At 31.9% G+C, this 22,485-nt stretch overlaps 5 protein-coding genes across 5 annotated transcripts; 2 read left to right on the top strand and 3 right to left on the bottom strand.

The window, feature by feature from the left end:
• Positions 1-4,656: 4,656 nt before the first annotated feature.
• Positions 4,657-8,181, bottom strand: LOC103487782 (zinc transporter 4, chloroplastic). The gene is made up of 4 exons (XM_008446240.3): positions 7,862-8,181; positions 7,702-7,759; positions 6,756-7,480; positions 4,657-5,368 (listed from the first exon to the last, which is right to left on the bottom strand). The coding sequence occupies exons 1-4, from the start codon at positions 7,874-7,876 to the stop codon at positions 4,913-4,915; spliced, it is 1,254 nt and encodes a 417-aa protein (XP_008444462.1). The 5' UTR covers positions 7,877-8,181; the 3' UTR covers positions 4,657-4,912.
• Positions 8,182-10,807: 2,626 nt separating this feature from the next.
• Positions 10,808-11,389, bottom strand: LOC103487781 (LOB domain-containing protein 22-like). The gene has a single exon (XM_008446239.3). It carries the CDS (start codon positions 11,387-11,389, stop codon positions 10,808-10,810), a length of 582 nt encoding a protein of 193 aa, XP_008444461.1.
• A 1,493-nt stretch (positions 11,390-12,882) lies between these two features.
• LOC103487780 (beta-fructofuranosidase, insoluble isoenzyme CWINV3-like) lies at positions 12,883-15,922 on the top strand. Its single transcript, XM_051082450.1, has 6 exons — positions 12,883-13,071; positions 13,516-14,384; positions 14,485-14,643; positions 15,061-15,305; positions 15,400-15,490; positions 15,573-15,922. Exons 1-6 carry the CDS (start codon positions 12,891-12,893, stop codon positions 15,750-15,752), a joined length of 1,725 nt encoding a protein of 574 aa, XP_050938407.1. The 5' UTR covers positions 12,883-12,890; the 3' UTR covers positions 15,753-15,922.
• A 934-nt stretch (positions 15,923-16,856) lies between these two features.
• LOC103487779 (probable ADP,ATP carrier protein At5g56450) lies at positions 16,857-19,403 on the top strand. The gene is made up of 2 exons (XM_008446237.3): positions 16,857-17,598; positions 18,552-19,403. Exons 1-2 carry the CDS (start codon positions 17,251-17,253, stop codon positions 19,179-19,181), a joined length of 978 nt encoding a protein of 325 aa, XP_008444459.1. The 5' UTR covers positions 16,857-17,250; the 3' UTR covers positions 19,182-19,403.
• A 1,026-nt stretch (positions 19,404-20,429) lies between these two features.
• LOC103487778 (glutaredoxin-C6-like) lies at positions 20,430-22,034 on the bottom strand. The gene is made up of 2 exons (XM_008446236.3): positions 21,555-22,034; positions 20,430-20,698 (listed from the first exon to the last, which is right to left on the bottom strand). Exons 1-2 carry the CDS (start codon positions 21,942-21,944, stop codon positions 20,678-20,680), a joined length of 411 nt encoding a protein of 136 aa, XP_008444458.1. The 5' UTR covers positions 21,945-22,034; the 3' UTR covers positions 20,430-20,677.
• Between the last annotated feature and the right edge of the window lie 451 nt (positions 22,035-22,485).

Here is a 22,485-nt window from a genome sequence, read left to right on the forward strand (position 1 = left end):
TATTCAATTCTACAACAGATTATGTTTCAGTGGATCAATATTTTTTCATCAAAATGGTACCCATATTTTATATTTCGCATCCACAAACATTAATCAATCAAGCTTAAATTTGAAAACTAATCACAAATTTTGATAAATAATTTCTAAATTTTTGAAAAAGAAAAATTAAAACCATATGATTAACAAACCAACTCCAAATGTTTATTAATATTAAGGTAGGTGTAAAAAGAATCTCTTTTTTTTTAAAAAAAAAAAAAAAAAAAAGATGCTTTTTATTTTGAAATTTTAAAGCTTGATTTTGTTGGCAGAATCTCCTTCTCAATTGGCTCATCTTGAAATCCCACCTCATAGAAAAACAAACAAAAAACATTGAGTGCAAATACATGAATTGGAGCTGACTCAGATGCTTTTGGTTCTTCTTCAAAACCATTATAATCTTTTGCTCAGATGTGGGAACCATTCAATCACGATTTTTTCTATACAAAAGAAAAAAATAAATCTTCAATTCCTTCCTAATATTCTTAATTCCATTCATTTTTAAAAGCAAATAAATAAATTCGTTTCTTTTGATCGTTACAATGCATATGAACTAAACAGTTTTATTTTAACGATTTATCTATGTTGTTGTTATTTATTTGCTCTCTTCCGTTGGTTTTAAAACGTTATCATTTCTGCAAAGCAATAAAGTATGGTGGACTAAATCTTACTCTACAATTTCATTATTGTCATCAATATATATATATATCTATATATATTAGATGAAAAATCAAAGGTTTATTAATTAAAGGAAGAAGATAATAACTTTGAATGGTTTGAAGTGAAGTAGAATTCATGGGTGGAATTGAAGCAAGAGAGGCTGTGGGGACTTTATCTTAAAGTTATGATTTTATATATATATATAAATTAAAATGGTGGGAAAGTTTGTTTGAAAATTGGTAGAATTTGTTTAATAAAAATATTGTAACGAGTCCAAAATGAGATGGGATATTCCTTTTTAGCCACTATATATTTGCAAAACCTTATCTTCCATGAAGATATATATGAACAAGAACAAGCCTTTCATTTTTCAATTTGGAAATCAAAATTCATCAAATGAGTAATAAATGTAATTAATGTAATAAAATCTCGGTAAAAAGTTACTTATTTAGTTCTTCCATTTTTAAATTTGTGTTATTATAAGAAACAACAAAAATGTTTCAAAAAATGTTTGAAGGTTCTTAAAATTTGGTCTTGAAACGAATAAGTAATATAATAGATTTCTAGATTTAAAATGTTTAATAAATTTCGAAACTTTTAATTATTTTATCTAACAAATCATCGACATAATGTAAAATTTTAAAAATCAACTTATTTGTTCACATTTTAAATTGAAATTTATGCAAAATATATGGAGACTCCATCTTTCTATTTTGGCCAAATATGTCAATCAACCATCAAATAGAAATTTGAAATTTTGAAACCTATGGAACAAAAGAAAACCGAAAGCTTAAATGACATTTTTAAAGTTTATGTATCAAACCGACACAACCCTACAATATCATAAAACAAAACTCATAAATTAACCTAAAATTATTTCATTTAACCTTAGAGTTCTTGCAATGTATTTATATGTAAAAAAGAATGAAGGAATTCAATTTTGTTTTTATTTCTCCAACAGTGAACAAAAATTAGGTTAGAATTCAAATTTTTTTTACCTCAAAGTATATATTTTTAGATTTCAAAATTTAAAAAAGATATGTATTTGGTCACGAATTTTGAAAATCAGTCAAAAAAAAGTTATAATAATTAAGTTCATAACACACATCTATTGTTTACTAAAATTGACAAAAATAAATCTAACCCACATATACATGATGTAAAATGTCACAAATATCCGATATACATTTGATACACCCGATACTTATCGATACACTTAATGTACATTTGATATTTTATGATACCTTTAATCCTTGATGCACCATAATACTTTTTTATACACCTAAAATAAGTTATCGAAAAATAGTTTAGGAATAATAACAATATTAAGATGAAAAATATTTAAAGAAGTAAACTTTTTTACCTATTTGCAAAATTCTAAAGGAATGTATTATATTTGTTAAATTATATTATCAAAAAGCTCTCCACCACAAATTTTTCTTTAAAAATTTACTTTTTAGTTCCACATTTATAAAAAAAACAAAAAAAACAAAAAAATTGTGATGAAGTATATATCCATAAATAGTGAAACAAAATAAAAATAGTAGAGATTAAATCTAAAAAAAAAGTTAATTGAAGACGTAAATTAGTTTGAATCCACATATACAAACCAAACAATTTTTTTTTAATAAAAAAAAGTGTACTCATATTCCTTTATTTACTAATGATATATTCCCCATTTATATATATATATATATATATATATATATATATATATATATATATATATATATATATATATATATAATTTAAAAGTGAGAGTTGAGAAAATAAAAAATAAAAGAGAATCAATGATGAGCCATTAAAATAAGCACCACTGGACCTCACGTGCCCTTTCACATCGAAAGACAAAAAGAAACTCCGAATTTTTAATATTTTATACACTACTTGTTTGAAATTTTATAATAATTAATTTACCCAATAATACTTTTCTATTCATCCAATAAAAATTTTTTGGAGGCTATATAATATTTAGGGGAAAAAAAAGCAAACTTTTAATCTACAAAATTGGAACAATAAAGTGTGTTTGGTGTTCGAATTCATTTTAATATAATAGACTTTTTGGAAGCGTCTGGGAGAAGGAAAGAGGTATGGAGAAAAAAATTATGATATTTATGTTTGTAAGAAGCGTTATGATTATAGTATATTAAAAAACAATAATAGAATCTAGATTGAGTTTTTTTAGTAGAATAATATAGGATTGTAAGAAAGTAAAAGAGAGAAGAAGATAGGGTTATTGGGGATTAATCTAAACCCTAATCCTCATTTATTATAATATTTGGGCCAAACATGGTTTGACCCAATTTTCTAACCATTTTTCTCCTAAAACTCCACCCCAAACACACGGTTTAGTTTTTCCTTGGTTTTTAAAAATTACATTTTTAATTTATGAATTTTTAAAAATAGGTTTAAAAGATTCATCGAGTAACTTTATATTTTCATTTTGAATAATGATATTTGAAATTAGAAAGATAATTTCTAAAAGTCACGTTCTCTCTAAACCTATTTTTTTCTCTAAAAAATCAAACAAAAAATAATTCTATGACTTTTAAAACACATTTTAACAAATTTATGAATTAAAATGGTACATTTTTAGAAGATACTAAACACACGTATTAAACTTAGAGACTAAAAATGTAATTTTTCTTACTCTTTACTTTACTTAGTTTATTTTCACTCATATAATATAAGCTAAGACAAACTATTTACACTCCATATAACAAAACCAGTAAAAGACAAAATTTATTACACTTGATTTTATTATGAAACGTAAATGTTTTGTCGAATGTTCTATTTTGATAATTTCTCTTTTATTAATGAATTGTTGTGCTAAATTTTAATTAAAAGAAGTTGATTAAAATAAAAGTAATATAAAAAAAGTCATTTTTTAAAAATTATGTCAATAAATAAATAAAAAATGGAAGCATAGAGAAGAAAAATAAATGAAAGCTAAAACTAGAATAATGAAAATATAATACTATACTGATTACTAAATTGGCATCACAATACAATACATTCTATTTATGTTTCACAATCTTTAGATTATTGCATGTGCCAATTTCACATTATAAGTTAATGATTCATAACACTAAACATTACCATCACTTAAGATTTCAATTGTCGTGATTATACATCAATCTTAAGCTTTATATTATAGCTTCAATTGATAATTTTTAAACTTTATCAACCATTTAGGTATAAACTATGATAATGTTTTTAAAAAACAATGATACAATCTTTTCTCATTTATTATTCCTATATAACCTAATAGTTAAACCATATGAGTACCTATAGATTTAAGTACACATATTTCTTGCCCCATTGTGCTAGTGCTCAAGCATGCAGTACGGGTAGGCCTAGATTCGACAAATCGAGCTTAAGTAAAAGTTCTTACAAACTTTTTTGATCGTGAGGCGCTACTTAATCACACGAATGACCCTTTTCGTGAAGGTCTGATCATTGGTTGGGGATATATGAAATATAGTTTAATTTTGTTTTTCAACTATGTGAATTTCGTTATGTTTGAAGAGGTAGAAGGAATTGCACGGTCGCTCATGTGTTGGGCCCTTGAAGTTGTATCATTGTTGATCTTCTATGGTCCACGAGTGGTTGTTAAATAATTGTAACAATGATGTAAAGAACCCATTTCTCTATCCATGTTTGCATACATCAATCTGATTTTGTTGGCAAAGTTATACCATGTCATCGTCTTTTTAAGGCCACCGAGATCCACTATTTATGAAGAACCAACTACTTTTGAATGCACTTTTGAATTGCATTCAATGCCTCCCAGTTCACAAAACCAATTTCATCCATATGATTTGAAGAAGATTAGAATTTAATTCAAATACATTTATCAAACCATTACGATTTATAAACTAACTGCATTCCAATTTTTTTTTCAAACACAACAAGAACCAAATGTGAAACTAATATTACATACCAATGGAACTAACTTGATTGTTGTTAAAAGGAAAACTAAAATCAATATCTTTTTTCTTTTTCTTGGTTGAGGCATTTTTTTTTCTCTCTTTTTGGTGTACGTACAGAAGAGATTTTAAGTATACATGATCTAATCTAATGCATTGGGTCATTCCAAACCCTTCTGAAAACCATTAGTTCCCTACCTCTTACCTTTTCCTTCTAACACAACTTCATAAAAGGAAAAAATAAATAAATAAACCAAAAGCAATCTGTAATGTAAATGAATTTTAGGTCAAGCCCAAAGTGCGAGCGAAGACATCAACCCCGCGCCGAGGAAGAGAGTACAATACGAAACAAGTTGCAGTCTAAAATTGCAGCTCATTCTCTTGCTAAGAAAGTCGGCCGCAATCAGATCAACGAGAGCCATGTACACCAGAATCCCAGCTGACAGAGAGTCCAAAATGCCTTCAGCAACCAACGCCCCGGTGCTGTTGGGGTTATAGGTGGAGGCAACGGCAGCGCCTACGGCGATCCCGAGGGGTGTGGTGATGGCAAAGAAGACAGCCATGAGGGAGGTGGAGAGAGTGTTGAATTGAGCCTGAGAAATGCAGCCACCAAGGGCAAAGCCTTCAAAGAACTGATGGAAGGAAAGGGCTGCAATTAAGGGTCTAATGGTGCATGGGCTGTGGGACACTCCTAGAGACAGCCCAATTATCACTGAATGTGACACTATTCCAAGCTCCAAAATCTGCCCAAATTATAATATATATATATTGCGATTAATTCTTCAAATTATAATAATAACAACATATCTTCATTACATATGGAATATTGTGTTCTTGTTATTGTCTTGTTGTATGATTTGGTTGTTTGTTCTCAAAATTTGTCATCTTTGTATTGTTTTCAGTACATAGTAAATCATATATAAGACCATCAAATGGACCCTACTTTTTTCTCTTTTTTCTTTTTTTGAAATTTGACTCAATTTTCGAAATTATTATTAAAATATTGATGTCGTCACTAAAAAAACAGTGAAAATAAAATAATAATAATAATCTACAACTCGACTCTTCCATCCCCTTTGTAATTTCATCAACTTCAAATCTTAATCTAAGTATTAAGAATTTTTGAATTAATCTAAGTATTCATCAACTATCATTAAAATAATTCTCCATTGTAAACAGTAAAAAGCACCCTCAAAGGTATATTATAGTTCTAAATATACCCTTAAACTTTCAAATTTAGATATCAAACTCTCACGCTCATTATAAACTTTATGTTCAATTTTATATGAATCCATAAGTGTGAGGGTTTTATCTATAATACCCCAGTGGTCTCGTTTAAAAAGTAATAGATCAGAAAATGTCTAATACACCCTAAAGTATTTCTAAGATAATATAATACGTCATTAAAAAAATATTTAAGATGTTTTTGTCCTTTTAACTTTCAGAACATAATTAGAACTTGCAAAAGAAAAAATGTTTAATAGATATTAGTGGTCACTTTTGTACTCAAACCTCGAGCATTGTGCCTATCTATTTTCTATCTTAATTTTTAAATGTGCCTACGAAATTGTATGAATTAATTAAACTCTAGACATAAATTTGAATTATATTATATACTTCAACATACAATTTTTTATTTACTTCTATTAGACCTGTGAATGAAAATTATATTTTAAAATCAAGTTAAGTTACAAGGAAATCTTAAGCTTTTCAATTTAAATTTAAAAAGATCTCTACACAAGAAAAATTTGTTGAAAAATAATAATAATAACAATAATAAAAAAGCGACCGATAGACTAATTTACAATTTAAATTTCCAATAAATCAACTTAAATGTTATGAAATTCAATAAATCTAATGAATATATATTATTTCATTTTTTTTAAAAAAAAAACTACCATGATCCTATTAGATTCACTATTAAATTTTAGAAAATTAGGAATTAAATTTGTAATTTAAGAAACAAAATCAATAATTTAACCAGAAATTGGAAACAAATTAGGATAGTTGACTTTGACTTTAAAGGCTCGGAAGGCAAGAGAGGCAAAAGAAAGAAACGTCAGTCAGAAATTTAAGCGACATTGACACGTGGAGGGGAAAAACTCGAAATAGCGAAAAAAAAAATGTTACCTGGGAAACAACGACATGTCGCACACCGCTTTCGTCATCATCGACGTCCAGCCCATGAGAATGGCCGTGTCCATGGGCATGTCCATGCCCATGATCATGAACTGCCACGTGCCCGTCACATGCCTCCTTCCCTTGTGGATGATTGTGCCGGTGGTGGGCGGCGTGGGCGTGCATTCCCACGATGTGCATCCCGCCGCCATCCTCTTCCCCAAACACTTTCACGTTCAATTCTCCAGCCGGAACAATGCCGGATTCCAACCCGGTATCTACCAACGACCCGACCCGATTCGCCTCCTCTTTCGACCGAATCATTCCCTGTTTCCGCTCGTAGTACTGAGTTCCGACGAAATCCACGAGCAGCGTCAAAAGCGACGCCATCATCGCGAAGAACCCCGAGAAGGGGAATTTCGACCATGGAAATTCCGGCAAGCACGGATCGGAGAGAGCTTTCGATCCATCCGGAAGCATATGGACGAAAGCGGTGGCTAGAATCACACCGGCGGCAAACGCCTTCGCGGCCACGAACAGGTTGCCGTCTGTTTTGAGAAACCGACGCTGTTTACCAAACAACGGAATGGCGATCCCGATGACTCCGGCTGTTAAAATTGACGCGATGGCGATTAATTTAAAATGAAGTGCAGCCGAATCGTTTCTACAGAGTTCTACCTCTGAAACCCCACATGCAGAATTGGTCATGGATTCAGATACGGTCCGTATAAAAGACTCTGTTTGAATCATCAATTAGAAAAACAAAAACAAGAAATCCCCGGATTAGAAATCTCATTCATCCACAGAATTTCTCAAATAAACCTAACACAATTATAACCCAGAGATCACAAATCAATCAACAAACCAAACAATTGCAAGAATTAAACAAGAACCCACAAAATTCCAGAATTGACCCAGTTCAATTCAGCGGATTAATTAAGAGGCAAAATGAAATTACCAGAAAGAAGTCGAGTTTTATCCTGAAAACCTCGAATACAGAGCACCTGCAACAAATCCTGAAAAAGAAAATGGAATTAACAAAATAAAATTGGGGGAAAAGAAGAACAAGAAAAAAAAAAAAAAAACAAAAGAGAGAAAGGGGTTGGAACTCAATGAACCTCGAAGAAGAACATGAGAGAAGAAGAAAGGAAGAGTGGGGAATTAAAACCCAATTAGAGATTCGAAGAACCCAAGTCAGGGATCTTCGAAAAGAGGAAGGTGCCGCCTGTAATGGAATCGGAGAAGCAGTGGAGAGAAGAGGGGGGTTGTTTTGGGTATTAAAAAAGAGAGAAAAAGAGTAAGAGAGAGAGGGAAGAAGAAGGGAGTGGGGAAGAAGAAGGAGGAGAAGAAGAAGGAGAGTGTCGACATAATGGAAAGAAAGGAAGGGGAAAAACAGAGGAATAAGCTCACAGTTATGACTTTTTGCTTCAGAATGAGGGCGATAGTGTCGACACTCTTTATGCCCTTGTTTTAAATTCCTAATTTTTCTTCCTTCTTTGCCCTTCCCATTTAAAAAAAGAAAAAGAACTTTTATGTTTATTATAATCAATTCCCTATAAATATAAGAATAAATGTAGAGTACTTTTAAATTGTTTGAAACTATGTTACCAATATATTAAATATGTGGCACCAAACTTAGGTCTTGTGGCAATACAATTTCAATTTGAGTAAAACAAAGGAAAAAAAAGCATCCTTTCACCCATATGATGAGAGAGTTATAAATGCTATAGTTCTAAACCATTTATTGCTTTTGTTAAGAGGACATTTATACCTATAGGTAAAGTACTAGCTAAGGACTCAAAAATACTAGTGATCGAATCCAAAATAATTATAAATACAGCAAGTGATAGACAATTTCGATGATAAAAATTAATTGACAATAAACTTTGTCAGTGAAAATATATTTAGAAAATATTTAGTCTCGAGAATACTACTTATTATTTATTACAATGTTGAATGATGTTAACTATGAAAACATATAATTTAAATGAGGTAGAAAAATGTAGTTGAAAGGGTGAACTTTGATGTATAGTTAAGGTTTGTAATACTATTTGGTAGTCTAGGTCTTTGTGTTAATTGTTGGGGAGTTTTTTTTTAAACTCGACCAATATCAATTGAAAGAGATATATTGAACATTACGAACATGATCGTAGACGAGAATAAGAAACATTGTAAAGTAAGAAACATTGTAAAGGTAAAAGACGTTTCCATAAACGTTAGATGTTCAACTATTGAGTTTGAAAACTTAGGAGATTTTCAAACAATTTCATCTCTTTCTCTTTTCTTTTTTCTTTTCCTCTTTTAAGTAGAATTTTGGTTTATGTCTCATCTACCCGACCTTTGTTTTAGTTGAAAAAAGAAAGCTATAAATCCATTAATTTATACAATTTTCAAAAGTCAATGTCACCATTGATGTACCAAATACAAACAATATTAGTTGGTGGCTTGTAGGTTTCAATGGACAATGGATTAAAATTTTCAAATAACTTATACGACTTGTTCACTCTCTTCAATTAAATCTAAATATTATTAATTTAGTTGATGAGTTTAGATTAAAAAACTAACTCTTTATATCTATTCATAATTGATTAGATAAACACAAATTTTGTATCGAGAATATTCATGAATATTTAATATTGATATCGAACTTTTAAATTTACGAACATATGAAATCAAACATTTTTATAGATTATTTTAAAATAGATAATAACGAGAAAAAATAAATTATTTTTTCAATATTTTGATGTATCTAAAGGTAAAAGCAGTGAGAGATTATATATATATTTCAAAACAATTTGCATATAGAATAATTTGCCGCAGATGATATTAAATTTGGTATATTTGAGAAAGTAATTAAATTATGTTTGGCTCGTATCTCGAGTGTAAGATTATATGAGATTATATATATTATATGGTTTCCTTAATTAAATCATTTAATTGCTATATCTATACGATAGTTTTAATATTTATTTAGCAACAAATTGAATCTTTATTCTTTTCCATTGATTAGAAATTGAATATTTATTTATTGAGTACATATTACTGAATTGAAATTATTTTGTTTAATTTAGGGGTAGCACACAAGAACTAGCAAATTGACCTATTGATTTGTTTTCATCGTGACCCACTTAAATCTCATGGGCTACTCTTTCTGTGTAATGGGTCCATTTAGTGTATGGCCAAGTCCTACTTCAACGTACTTTATAGTGGGTTAGACTCACACAATCTCACCTAACTTGTTAATAATAATACTCTTTGTATTCTCACCGTAGTAGAATGTTGTATTGAGAGAAAACATTGAAGAAGCATTTATGTTTTCGAATTAAGAAAATTTATACCACCTAACAAGGAGGTCATTCTTGTAAGTTTTAAAATTCCTTACTTTCTATAGTCGAGTTCTATGTATTGTTTATATAGGAAGTAACTACGGAGAACTATATTTTTCAAATATCCTTAAAAAATCATAAAACATTGTCTTTGATTACACACAAAAACAAGAATTTCGCAAGGACTAAGTGGGGGCCTTGTCTGAAGCATCGGTTGGAAGCAATGACGGAGGTGGGTCTCGGTCTTGGATTGTTGTGGTACGTGCTTAGGAAGAAGGTTTAATAGAAGATTTTGAAATGGAAATAAAAAGAAAAGGAGAGTAAATGACGGAGTTACGAAAGTATGATTTGTTCATAAAAGCATCAGACGACTACAAGGAGCATAACAATTGTTTTTAGATGTTAGCAATAATGTTCATATGCACCTTTAGGCTTTAGGTAAAGAGTTGTAGTGGAGAGGGTGAATACGTCTTTCCATGTTGTTACTCTCCTCATTCGGATGATTTTGTATGATCGTAAATGTGTAGTTCTTTATTCTGTTTTTTTTTTTTGGCTTGCATAACGTTTCCTAATTAATGCAAGAAAGAGAATGATAATAATAACACACATACCAAACATGAACAAATCAGTATAGAAAATCAAAATTAAATAAGTTAATGAAATTAAGATGGTAATCTTTCCGATGTTAGTTTTTCTTTTTGCAACATATTGAAATTATAATCTAAAGCTAAGAATGCCCTAATTAGTTAGGGCTTTGGAAAAAGAAGCTTCATTCAAATTGAAATATTCTTTTCGTATCCAATCTTCAGAACAATCGCAATCAAGCAAAAGAGAAGTTAGTCCGTGCTTACAATCAGAATCAAATTCCGAACGAATCGCACCTCGTTGCGAAATCGCCGCTGCCGTCTGTCGGGAAATTTGGAGCTGATGGAGAATGAGACGATGCTGAGCCTCTAGAAGTGCAATTTCACTCTGCAATTTAGAGATGATTTTGTAACAACCACCGGCGAGATCAATGGCGCGACAATTGGCTTCGAAAATCATACACTCCACCGCTTTAAATCTGTTATCAGGCTCCAAACCGGCTAGGATTTTTAGGACGTTTTTTACGCCGAACAATTTGCGTACGTTTTCGAAATCTCGAAGACGATTAGCAGGAAAATAGGGAGCCAAGGGACATTCGACAGAGCATTTTCTTCTATGGAATTTGCAGGCAGCACAAGCAGCAGCAGCCGCCGCCTGAATCTTCGTTGGGAAATTGATGTCCTTGACCTCGCCTCCGTCGGCGGAGGTTTCGGTGCAATCTTGGCGAATATTCATGGGAGATGAAGAGTCGGAGAAGAGAAGAAAGTGAGAAGGGAGAAAGAACGTAACTGAACCACTTTCCTTAGTGGTGGGTTTTTCTTTCGGGATCCCAACTAATTACGGATTTTTGAATATTTTCCACTTTTTTACTTTTAAATAATATATATTAAAACAATGTTCTTTCTAAAAAAAATATATAACCAAAATATTTGTAACAATTTCAAAGACAGAAAAAATCATAACTCGTACCTAAAATATTTTACATATTTATAAAAAATTCCTATAAAATAATTAGGTTTAACCCTATTTTCTATTTTTAAAATGCTATCGCAACATAATCTATTTTAAAAAAAATATTCAAAATAAAATTTTAAAATAAAGGTAATTAAAATGGGTAGCAATTTTTAGAATAATTATTAACTATATAACAATATTTTTAAAAAATTGAAAATACAGTAAAATCATAGACTCCTATGGTTCATCGACCAACATTTGCTACATAGTCTATTAGTGATAGACTCCTATCATTGATAGATTTTGACAAATTTGGCTATATTTGCAATTTTTTAAAAATGTTGCTATATACTTAATTATTTTGAATATAATTGCTACATTTGCAATTATCCCTAAAATAAATACCTAACCAAACAAAACATGTAAAATATATTAATGACATACACATTTTTTTCATACATAATCATATCCAAACAAGATGGTTTTTGATTGGGGTTTTGTAGACTTTTAATGAGTGACATTATTATATAAGATTAGAGCACACTTATTGATATATCTACGATTGGTACACATAAATAATAGAAAATAATAATAAATTTAAGCTAAAGTTAAAAACTTAAAAGTTGATATACTAATTACCATGATAAATTGTTTGGTGAAAGAAGTAAAGTTTTCCTATAAATGTGTTTGCATTACAAAGTTTTGATGACATTTTTTAGTCACAATTTTGTGGGTTGGAGTGAAGAGTTTGTGAGCAATAATTTTGCCCATTCTATGAAATGACTTAAAGTTGGCAATTTAATCAAATTATATGCATTGGATGATAAAAGTTGCAACTTTTTTGCATTACCTTTTGTATCAATGTAACAAACTCAACATGCTAATTTGTCTCAATGACTATCTCCTATTGATTTTAAACAATTCAATTTAGTAAATATTTGATGTATTTGTTCCACATTCATAATTGAATTACAAAGGTTGCGATTTATTGGGTATTTGAGATGATTGTTCATGGAAAGGTTAAGATTTATTGGGTATTTGATATGATTGTTCATGGATGAGGCAACGGACAAAAACAAATTTTAAAAATAAAAGTAAGGTTTTCTTAAGCTTTGTGTCAAATTTAAAATAATGAAGATTTGAATTTCCGATCTTTTGTTTGAAATGATGATATTATAACGATTAAACTATGTTTAAATTGGACAAGATGATGAACCTAACTTATATATAAACACGATGAAGATTAGAATTCTACACTATTAATAATCTTTCAATGGATAAAATGCCACCTAAGAGGTTGGAAATGGGCAAGTATGGTTTGGTTGCATCATTTATCCTTTTGCTTGCAAGCAATAGAATGGGATTTGTGGTTTCTCATGAATATGCCAATGAAGTTCATAGTACTCCACAACAAGTTCAGAGGACATCTTATCACTTCCAACCCCTCAAAAATTGGATGAATGGTAATATTGTATACAAATATACTTACAAGGGATATATTCTTCCTATTTGTTTCACTATTTTTCCTCGACTATTTATTTTCTTCCGAATACCAATCTCTGCTTTATTACATATTCTGACTTTGTTGTTTGTATTTTTCCTCCCTTGATCGGAATTTCATTTGATGGATGAATCATCAACATGCTTTACCGTATCATACAGACCCAAATGGTGAGAATATTTTCTAACTTTATAGCTACATGTATAATTAAATTTTAGGTATCTCTTTCTAATATAAGTTTATAAAACAATGACTTACATCAAATATTAGCTGAATCGCACGAGCTATGCTAATGTAACTAAACAAAAACACTTGGTGAATTAGTACAAATCATGAAATAAAATACAAGAAACTACCCTAATTATTTGTTAAAAATTATGAATTTTTGCAATATGTTGATTGAAAGGGCCAATGTTCTACAAGGGAATTTACCACTTTTTCTATCAACACAATCCCAATGGAGCTGTTTTCAATAGCAAAATGGTGTGGGCTCATTCAATATCATACGATCTAATCAATTGGGTCCATTTGAATCATGCCCTTGAGCCCACTGATCCATTCGATATCAATGGCTGCTGGTCCGGCTCAGTCTCCTTCCTTCCCAAGAACAAACCCCGCATTCTCTACACAGGAATTGATTCCAGTTTCCAGCAGGTTCAAAATTTAGCAATACCCACCAATTATTCGGACCCTTTTCTTGAAAAGTGGAGAAAATTCCCCCAAAATCCAATTATCGCTCCTCCCGATGGGGCGGAGAGAAACAGATTTAGAGACCCAACTACAGCTTGGCAGGGCCCAGATGGAGAATGGAGGGTCGCCATTGGAGGGCAGACGAGCTATGGAGGAGCAGCGATGCTTTACAGAAGCGAGGACTTCGTTCGCTGGCATCAATTCAGGTTTCCTCTTTATTCTTCTCAAGATTCTGGAACTTGGGAATGTCCTGATTTTTACCCTGTGATGCTTAATGGAACGAATGGGATTGGTTTCTCTAGTGGATTTGGGGTTGGTGTTAAGCATGTGATGAAAGCTAGCTTTAACTCTCGTGATCATTATACATTGGGAAGTTATGTCCCTGAGAAAGAGAAGTTCACTTCTGATCATGGTCTTGGGTTTGATTTTAGAGGAATAAACTTAGGGTTGAGGTATGATTATGGGAAGTTTTATGCTTCCAAGACGTTTTATGATAGTTCCCAAAAGAGGAGGATATTGTGGGGTTGGGTTAATGAATCTGATAGCAGACAAGATGATATCAATAAGGGATGGTCCGGACTTCAGGTAAATTTTCGGATGCTTGTAAATTATGATCCATTTTCATGTCTTAGATTATGGAAGTAAGAATTGGAATGAATCTTGGTTTTTAATTTTCGAAATGCAGGCGATTCCTCGAAAGATTTGGCTATCCAAGACTGGAAGGCAGTTGATACAATGGCCGGTCAAGGAAATTAAGATGTTACGCAGGAACCATTTTAGCTTGCATCATAAAGAACTTAGAGGGAGATCAACAATGGAAGTTCTTGGTGGCTCAGCTTCCCAGGTTAGTATTTCACACGGTGTGATCAATTGATTCTGTGGAAGCTCTAGTTAGAGAGTAGGCATTATTAGTAGAAAATTAGTGCGTTTATTAGAAGGGGAATATTAGTATATAGACAGTAAATTTGTTAGAGCTTTTAGTTTTAAATAGAGGGAGTGGGGTTGTGATGAGGGCGTGAGTATTTTGTGGGACTTTCATTGGTGAATTTGGAAGAGCATAGCCCTCCCAAAGGTTATTGTGTATCGTAGTTTCTAACTTTCTTCATTGATATTGCAATATATACTTCTCTCTTTGAGTGTGTTTTTGTGCCCTTTGTTGTTCTTGGGCATTCTTGTTTGGTGTCATCCCTAATAGACTCAACTATTGTTCATTATCGAGATTTTCCTTGATTTGATTGTATGATCGATCAAATGGTTTAAGGTTGACGTGGAGGTTTCCTTTGCGCTTCCCCACTTAGAGGAGGCCGAGTCAGTGGACACAAGATGGGGTGTTCTTGATCCTCAAGTGCTGTGTAGTAAAAGAGATGCATCAATGAATGGCAGAGTTGGACCCTTTGGCTTGTTGGTTTTGGCCTCCAATGACTTATCCGAACACACTGCAATATATTTTCATGTTCTCAAAGCTCATAACAGATATGTAGTGCTTATGTGCAGTGATGAAAGCAGGTTAAATCCATGGCTTTCTACTTACAAGCATTTTTTATGGTATTTTTTCGAATTGCAAACCCAACTGAATTGGTTGTTTCTCTTAAACTGATAGGTCTTCTTTCAGAAAGGGGGTAGATAAAACCACTTATGGGGCGTTCGTAGACATAGACCCACGCTACAAAAAGATATCATTGAGAACACTGGTATCTCCCAATTAGTTTGTGTTTGTTTTTTGTTCCTTGAGGTTGCTCTTTGTTTCTCATCTTTCGCCATCGAACTTTGCAGGTAGACCACTCTATAGTCGAGAGCTTTGGAGGAAAAGGAAAAACATGCATCACATCCCGAGTATATCCGACTTTGGCTGTCAATAACGATGCTCGTTTATATGCATTCAACAATGGAACTCAAACTGTAGTGATTTCCAGTTTGAAGGTTTGGAACATGTCAAATGCTGAAATCAAATGAGTTTCTGTAGCGATGTTCTTTATTTTTTTTTTCTTTTTTCAAAATAAATTAGATACGAAGGGATGAAATTTGTTTGTAATTTTCTATATATGAACCAAAAATGGATTAGTTCACTATAATTATTGGTTATTTGATTAGCAATCATAAGTTAGACATAAAATAGCTATGCATTTTTATGCCTTTTACCAAACTAATTTATACTTGTGACCTTCCCAAATTTTATTTATTTTACCTTCCACTGCCATTTTTTTAGATGATTACCGCCGAATGCTTTTCAATTTATATAAATACTCCTTTTTAAGAAACTTTGGACTGTGCTTTCTTTGGGCATCCTCTCTACATATTTTTCATCTATCATCAAAAATGTCATCTTACGTGGTTACTGAATTAAAAAGAGAAAAATATCAACTTTCCTCCCAAATTTAGGATTTGAAATTTTGCTAACATCGGTGAGTTTTGGCATATTATTCCATAGTCGATTTTGTGCGATGTTTGGTTTATAAAATTATTGAGAAATAGAGAATCTTTCGTTATTTTGGCAATTAGAGAAAATCAACTAGATGGTAAAGAAGGCTCCAATTTGATGAATCCTACATGTTAGGTAAAAGATTGAAACTTGTGAAAATTTGTTAATAATAATTGATTTTTTTTCTCTCCCAATTAAAATTATTGACACAATTTCAAATAAAATTATTTGAAACTATATATATTTATAATGTATCTAAAGTCGGATATTTTTATCACGTATACCAAGAGTATTATATGTTAGTTATGGTTGACTCCATATCATTGCCACGACATTTATTTTCATATTTTATCAAAAAATTTGATAAATTTATTTAAAAAATATATTTAAAGCTCAAGTATGAAAATGGACATTGTTGAAACTAAGTTAAGGTAGATTTACAAAAGTAAAGAACTTTAATAGATGAAGATGGGTCCGCCAAAAATGGACTAAGCTTCATTATCTATGAGGTTAAACCAACACGTTATGAAACCATCAAATTTGGTAGAAGCGAACGTGTTCATCTTTTATTTTCGAAACAAACATAAATGGATTTGGATTTGGAAAAGGGAATTACGTAGAGATAAGAAGGATCAAAAATCGATCCCTCTTTGCGTGTATTTCCATGCCTCCACCTGATCACAACCAATCAGAGCCGTCGGTTTTCATTACCATCCCATCAAGTTCAACCTTTGGCTGCCATTTCAAATACCCTTTTTCTTTTCGAGAATCGTAGCGCTGTTTCTTATTCTTCTTCTTCTTCGTTCCAAGCTCTCAGAGTAGAGGAGCCTGCAAGAAAACAAGGGAAGTTTTCCTTTTTCAAGTTTCAAGATTAAAGAAGAATAAAGGGTTGTTTTGTTTGGTATCAATTACCAGGGAAGAAGAAGAAGAAGAAGAAGAAGAAGAAGAGGAGCCCATTAATTGGGTAATCTTTTTCCTCCTTCATCTTTGGTTTTGCGTATACTAGAGAGAAAGGGAGAGGGGTTTCGAGGAATGCGTGTAGAAGATGGTGATGATCTTGAAATGGGGGATTCAAGATCAATACCGGTTTCACCACGAGCTTACAAATGGCTGACGAATTTCCATCGTGATTTGTTGGCGGGGGCTTTCATGGGCGGACTTGTGCACACTATCGTTGCTCCAATTGAGAGGGCGAAGCTTTTGTTACAGACCCAAGAGAGCAATCTTGCCATTGTTGGGGTTGGTCGAAGGAGATTCAAGGGTATGTTCGATTGTATTTTTCGCACTGTTAGGGAAGAAGGCATTCTTTCTTTATGGAGAGGCAACGGAAGCAGCGTTATTCGTTATTACCCTTCGGTTGCTCTCAATTTTTCTCTTAAGGTATCATCAATTTCTGTTCATTTTGGGAGTTTCTTGTTCTTGTTTTCTGATTTTATCTGCCATTAGGTTCGGAATTTAGACAATCGGGTTCTTTCTGAATGTCTGGTGAATGTGAAGGGGGATTAATTTGTTTCTTGGGTAATGCTTTTTTTTTTTTTTTTTATCGAATTTTATATGCCAAAAGTCTTGAGAGAATGAGATGAAGTAATGGCTAGTGGCAACCCCCCGTTTTTTACCTGATAGGAGTAACAAGAAATGTGATGAACACAACCTCTACTGTTAAATTGGGAGCGTTGTAGTTTTTCGTTGCCTGTAAGAATTGATGAATCAGTTCATGCTAGAAGTTATAAATTAGTAATGCTGTGAGGACAGAAGGCAAATGTCAGTAAATTTTAGTTTTGTTCAGATTCTCCAAATTCTGATTATGATAGGACATGAGAAATCAAGAAACTGATTGGCTGATGATTGTACATTAATATGATTGTTCTATGCCATAAGCTATCAGTTGGTGAAGAGGGAAAATTATAGAAATGGAGAATAGAATACATATGCACATACTTCTTTCATTGTGATTTAACCGAGACATATCTTAAAAATCTTAGTTGTAACCTCCTTTAACATCTTTTATCTGGCCAGAAATTGCTATGTTTGGAGAAGCAGGAGAAATAATAAAGATTGTTATAAGGTTTTCTGTCAGACTTTCTGCATTTTGTTTCAGAAGTCTTTCTGTTCTGTATGCCATTTATTTTCAATGTAGAACTTGCGATGCACCAAATTAGGGTTGGAGAAGTGGCTTCTTTTTGTAGAGACTTGGGATGAACCAAATAGAATGTTTTGGATCTTTTTGATGGGGAATTGCTGTTCAGTTTTGGAAATTGATCTTTTTGTTGTCAGTTTTGGAAATTGATTCATGACTTGAGTTCATGGTTTCTAAATATTATTTCCATATACAGGATCTATATAAAGAAATGTTGAGGAATAGCTTTGTAGATGGTCACTTTCTTTCTGGTCCATCCGCCAATTTTATTGCCGGGGCGGCTGCTGGTTGTTCAACGTTGATTTTAATATACCCTTTAGATATTGCACACACACGCCTTGCTGCAGACATTGGAAGAACTGATGTCCGTCAGTTTCGAGGCATCTGCCATTTCCTTTCTACCATACGCAAAAAGGATGGAATTCAAGGGATTTACAGGGGACTTCCAGCCTCTTTACAAGGAATGGTCGTACACAGAGGCCTTTATTTTGGTGGCTTCGACACCATGAAAGAGATTTTGGTAGAACAGTCTCAATCAGAGTTGGCACTGTGGAAGCGTTGGGGAGTGGCTCAAGTGGTCACAACCTCAGCTGGATTGTTGTCATATCCTTTCGATACAGTTAGAAGGCGGATGATGATGCAATCTGGCTTGGATAAGCCAATGTACAACGGCACCCTGGACTGTTGGAGGAAGATTTATCGAATGGAAGGGGTTAGCTCTTTCTATCGAGGTGCTGTTTCGAACATGTTCAGGAGTACAGGTGCAGCTGCTATCCTAGTTTTGTACGACGAGGTGAAGAAGTTCATGAAATGGGGTGGGTTGTAGTTAGAAGGGAACTCTTTGTCTGACATTGATGACATCTTTGTAGCGTTTAGAAATTAGTATGATCTAAAAGAATACAAAACTTCAACAGGGGAAAGAAAAAATCTTGTAGAGTCCAGAAACGAGCTCGATCTCGTAACAGTGTTCCTAAATCATTCATTTGCCTCGTTCTCTCTCTCTTTCTCGAGGTAATCACATGAACATTGATTTTTTTTTTTTTTTCTTTTTTGTTATATGTCAAATAACAACACAACATCAGCAACAGAAAAAACAATAATAAAAGAAAAGATTCTGATATGGAGAGAAATTACTTTCTTCTGCAAACCTTTTTTCTTTGTTTCTTTCCTTTTACAAAGCTTCTTTAAAGAATGCTTTACTGACATATATTATCATACTAGAGAAGTGGGACTCTGTCTCTTTACATATTTTTTTCTTTATCTTTGTTGATGGTAAATAGGGGTTATTTTGTGTAAGGGAATATGTTGATTGCTTTTGGATTGAGAAACCCTTTATTCTTCTCCCTTCCCTTGTAAATTAAAAATAATTAAAAACAGCAAAAGATAGTTTTGTTAAATTAATTAGCCGTTGCTTCGTGAAATTTGAGATTTATGTCTATTTTGCTTTCACTTTGAAAAGCATCTAGTAGTTCTCTAACTTTAAAAATATCTATTAGATCCTTTTACTTTTTAAAAAAGTTTTTTTTTAAATTATATTTTATTTTTTTTCTAATCTGGTAGATTGGTAAAGTTCAAAGATTAATGAATTAATTGTTTAAATTAGGAGCACAGTCAACATTTAAAATAACAATCATAACAATAATGAAACAATACACTTCCCTCTTTGTTCATAAAAATTAACTAATTGCATTTAATAGCACAATCCGAATAACAATTAACTACATATCAATACTTATAAAAAAATTAACTATAGAATCTATCACTTAATAAATCTAATAATAATAATAATAATATAGTTTGTCCTCGGTATACCAAGAATTAAATCTAAATTTTGTCACATCAAATAATTTAAGTCTATTTCTATATCTACAAATGTCCAACCAAAATATGGACATGATTATTTCGATATCTAAAATTCAATAAACTAAAAGACTTTAATTGTGATTCCAATTTTTTGTTTCTTAAAATAACTGTGATGGTAATTAGAAATTAGGTAAACAGTAATTAGAAATTAGGTATATTTGTTTATGTATCTAGTAATTAAGAGAATGTCGTATTGTGCAAAGAAAAGACAAAATCAAAACCAAATTCATATATTTCTTTTTCTTAAAAAAATATATTACACAATACAAAGTAAAAAAAAAGAAAGGGAAAAATTCTCCATCATTTTTTGGGGAGAATGTTCAGGCTACGATGACGCACACAGCCTCACAGTGGCGACGAGAGACTTTCCCAATATTTACAAAAATACCTAACGGAGTTGGACAAAGGCATGAATCCTCTGTATCGCACCTGCATGGAAACCATGGTGATCTCCCACTTTCAACACTGCACGTGTCCCACCTGTTTCATTTTTCCATCAGAATATCCTTCTCGTTCTCAAATACTACAATTTTTTAATTTCATTTTAGTTTCGGAAATTCCATGGGCATAGGAAAAGCAAAAGGGCATTTTGATTCTTAATTTCCTATTAATATTTCAACGGTATATTCTATATAAGGGCGTGGAGTGAAAGTTTGAATTTTCAAATTAAAAAAATAAATATATGGACATTTTTTGTAATAAGAAATGTAAATAGTACTAGAAAATTTTTCTAAAGGGCATAATTATATTGCCGATTAAAGTAATATATGGACATTGTTTTTTAATTTTCAATTTTCAACTTCGTTTTTTTTATAAAATGGGTGGAAGTGAACAACCAAAACAAAAATAAATTAGTTTAGTATGGAAATTTTGCTTATAACTTTAATTTTGAAAAGCAAAGAATTACGAAAGTGTTTCTATATAGATTGGTTCTTACTCATTAACAAATAGAAATTTAAATTAACAATAGTTTAGTTAATTATAAATCATAATAATTAAAACAGCAAATTGTAGGTCAAACATCTTAAGATCTATATTCATAGAATGTAGACAATGACAATATTAGAAAAATTAATAATTAAATTTGATGTCTAAGAAAAATATATAATGATTTTTATAACATATTTATAAAATATAGTAAAAAATGTATTCAACTTTATATATTATATTTAGATTTTCTTTATTATAGGTTATAAATAGTTTTAATATTTTACTAACGGATTAAAAAAGAAGTATTAATCAATAATTATGGATAAAATAATAATAATTGAAAAGAGAAAGGGAAAATGATTTTCCATTGTTAATATTTCGAGTTACGAATAAATTAAAGACATACCGGGAGAGCTCCAACTTCGATAAGTTTAGGGACGAGATGGCCGCTAAGATGCAGAGCAACAAGAGATTCCAAGCCGCCGAAGCTAGCGCCACCGATGAAAACAGCCGGCGCAGAACTATCTCGAACGAAAGACGAGGAAGGAACAGCGGCGATTTCATCGTGATCGTCAACTTCGATGACAGTGGGATGGACGCCGATGATGGCGAGAAGAGTCTTCATGACGTGGCACATACTGCAAGAGGAACGACTGAATATGATCACCGGATGCTCTGTAATCAGCCGCCGGATCCGAGTTTCCGACGACTCATCCACGTCGATGGATAGGGAGGAGGAGGAGGTTGGCGAAGGAGGAAATTCGAAGGATACAGCGTCGTTTGTGCTGCGGCGCATCGCCGGAGAATTGGGAGAGACGGCAGAGAGAAAATACAGGTCAGGGCGGGAGAAAGGGGAATCGTTAAATTTGGGAAGGGGCAGGGGATTTCTTAAGTAGTTTATATATAGTTTTCTTTTTCTTTATTTTTTTAAATCATAACTTTATTTATAATTCTTTTAATAAAAAATAACTTTTTGGAGTGAAAATATAATGGGTGGCTTACGTCATTTGAATTTTATTATCAAATTCGTATTTTTGGACCCAAATAAAAAGAAAAAGCCCTAATTTTATTAGTGCTTTTTTTTTTTTCATTTAATTAATGTTGAAAGTTATTCTGAACTTATTATAAGCGTGAATATTTTTAAAATATTCTCAACCTTTTAAAAATTCCAATAATAATTTTCTAATTTTATTTACAAATTCAAACAAATATATTTAAGGTTAGATTTTGGACGAAAACATTAGTACTTTATTTAAAAATCATAATGTTTTTTTTCTTCACAAATTGAACGTAAACCGTCCAATGAGACTAACCATATAAAAACAAAGCATCTGATA

The sequence above is a fragment of the Cucumis melo genome, chromosome 3, assembly GCF_025177605.1.
Source record: "Cucumis melo cultivar AY chromosome 3, USDA_Cmelo_AY_1.0, whole genome shotgun sequence".
Lineage (NCBI taxonomy): Eukaryota > Viridiplantae > Streptophyta > Magnoliopsida > Cucurbitales > Cucurbitaceae > Cucumis > Cucumis melo.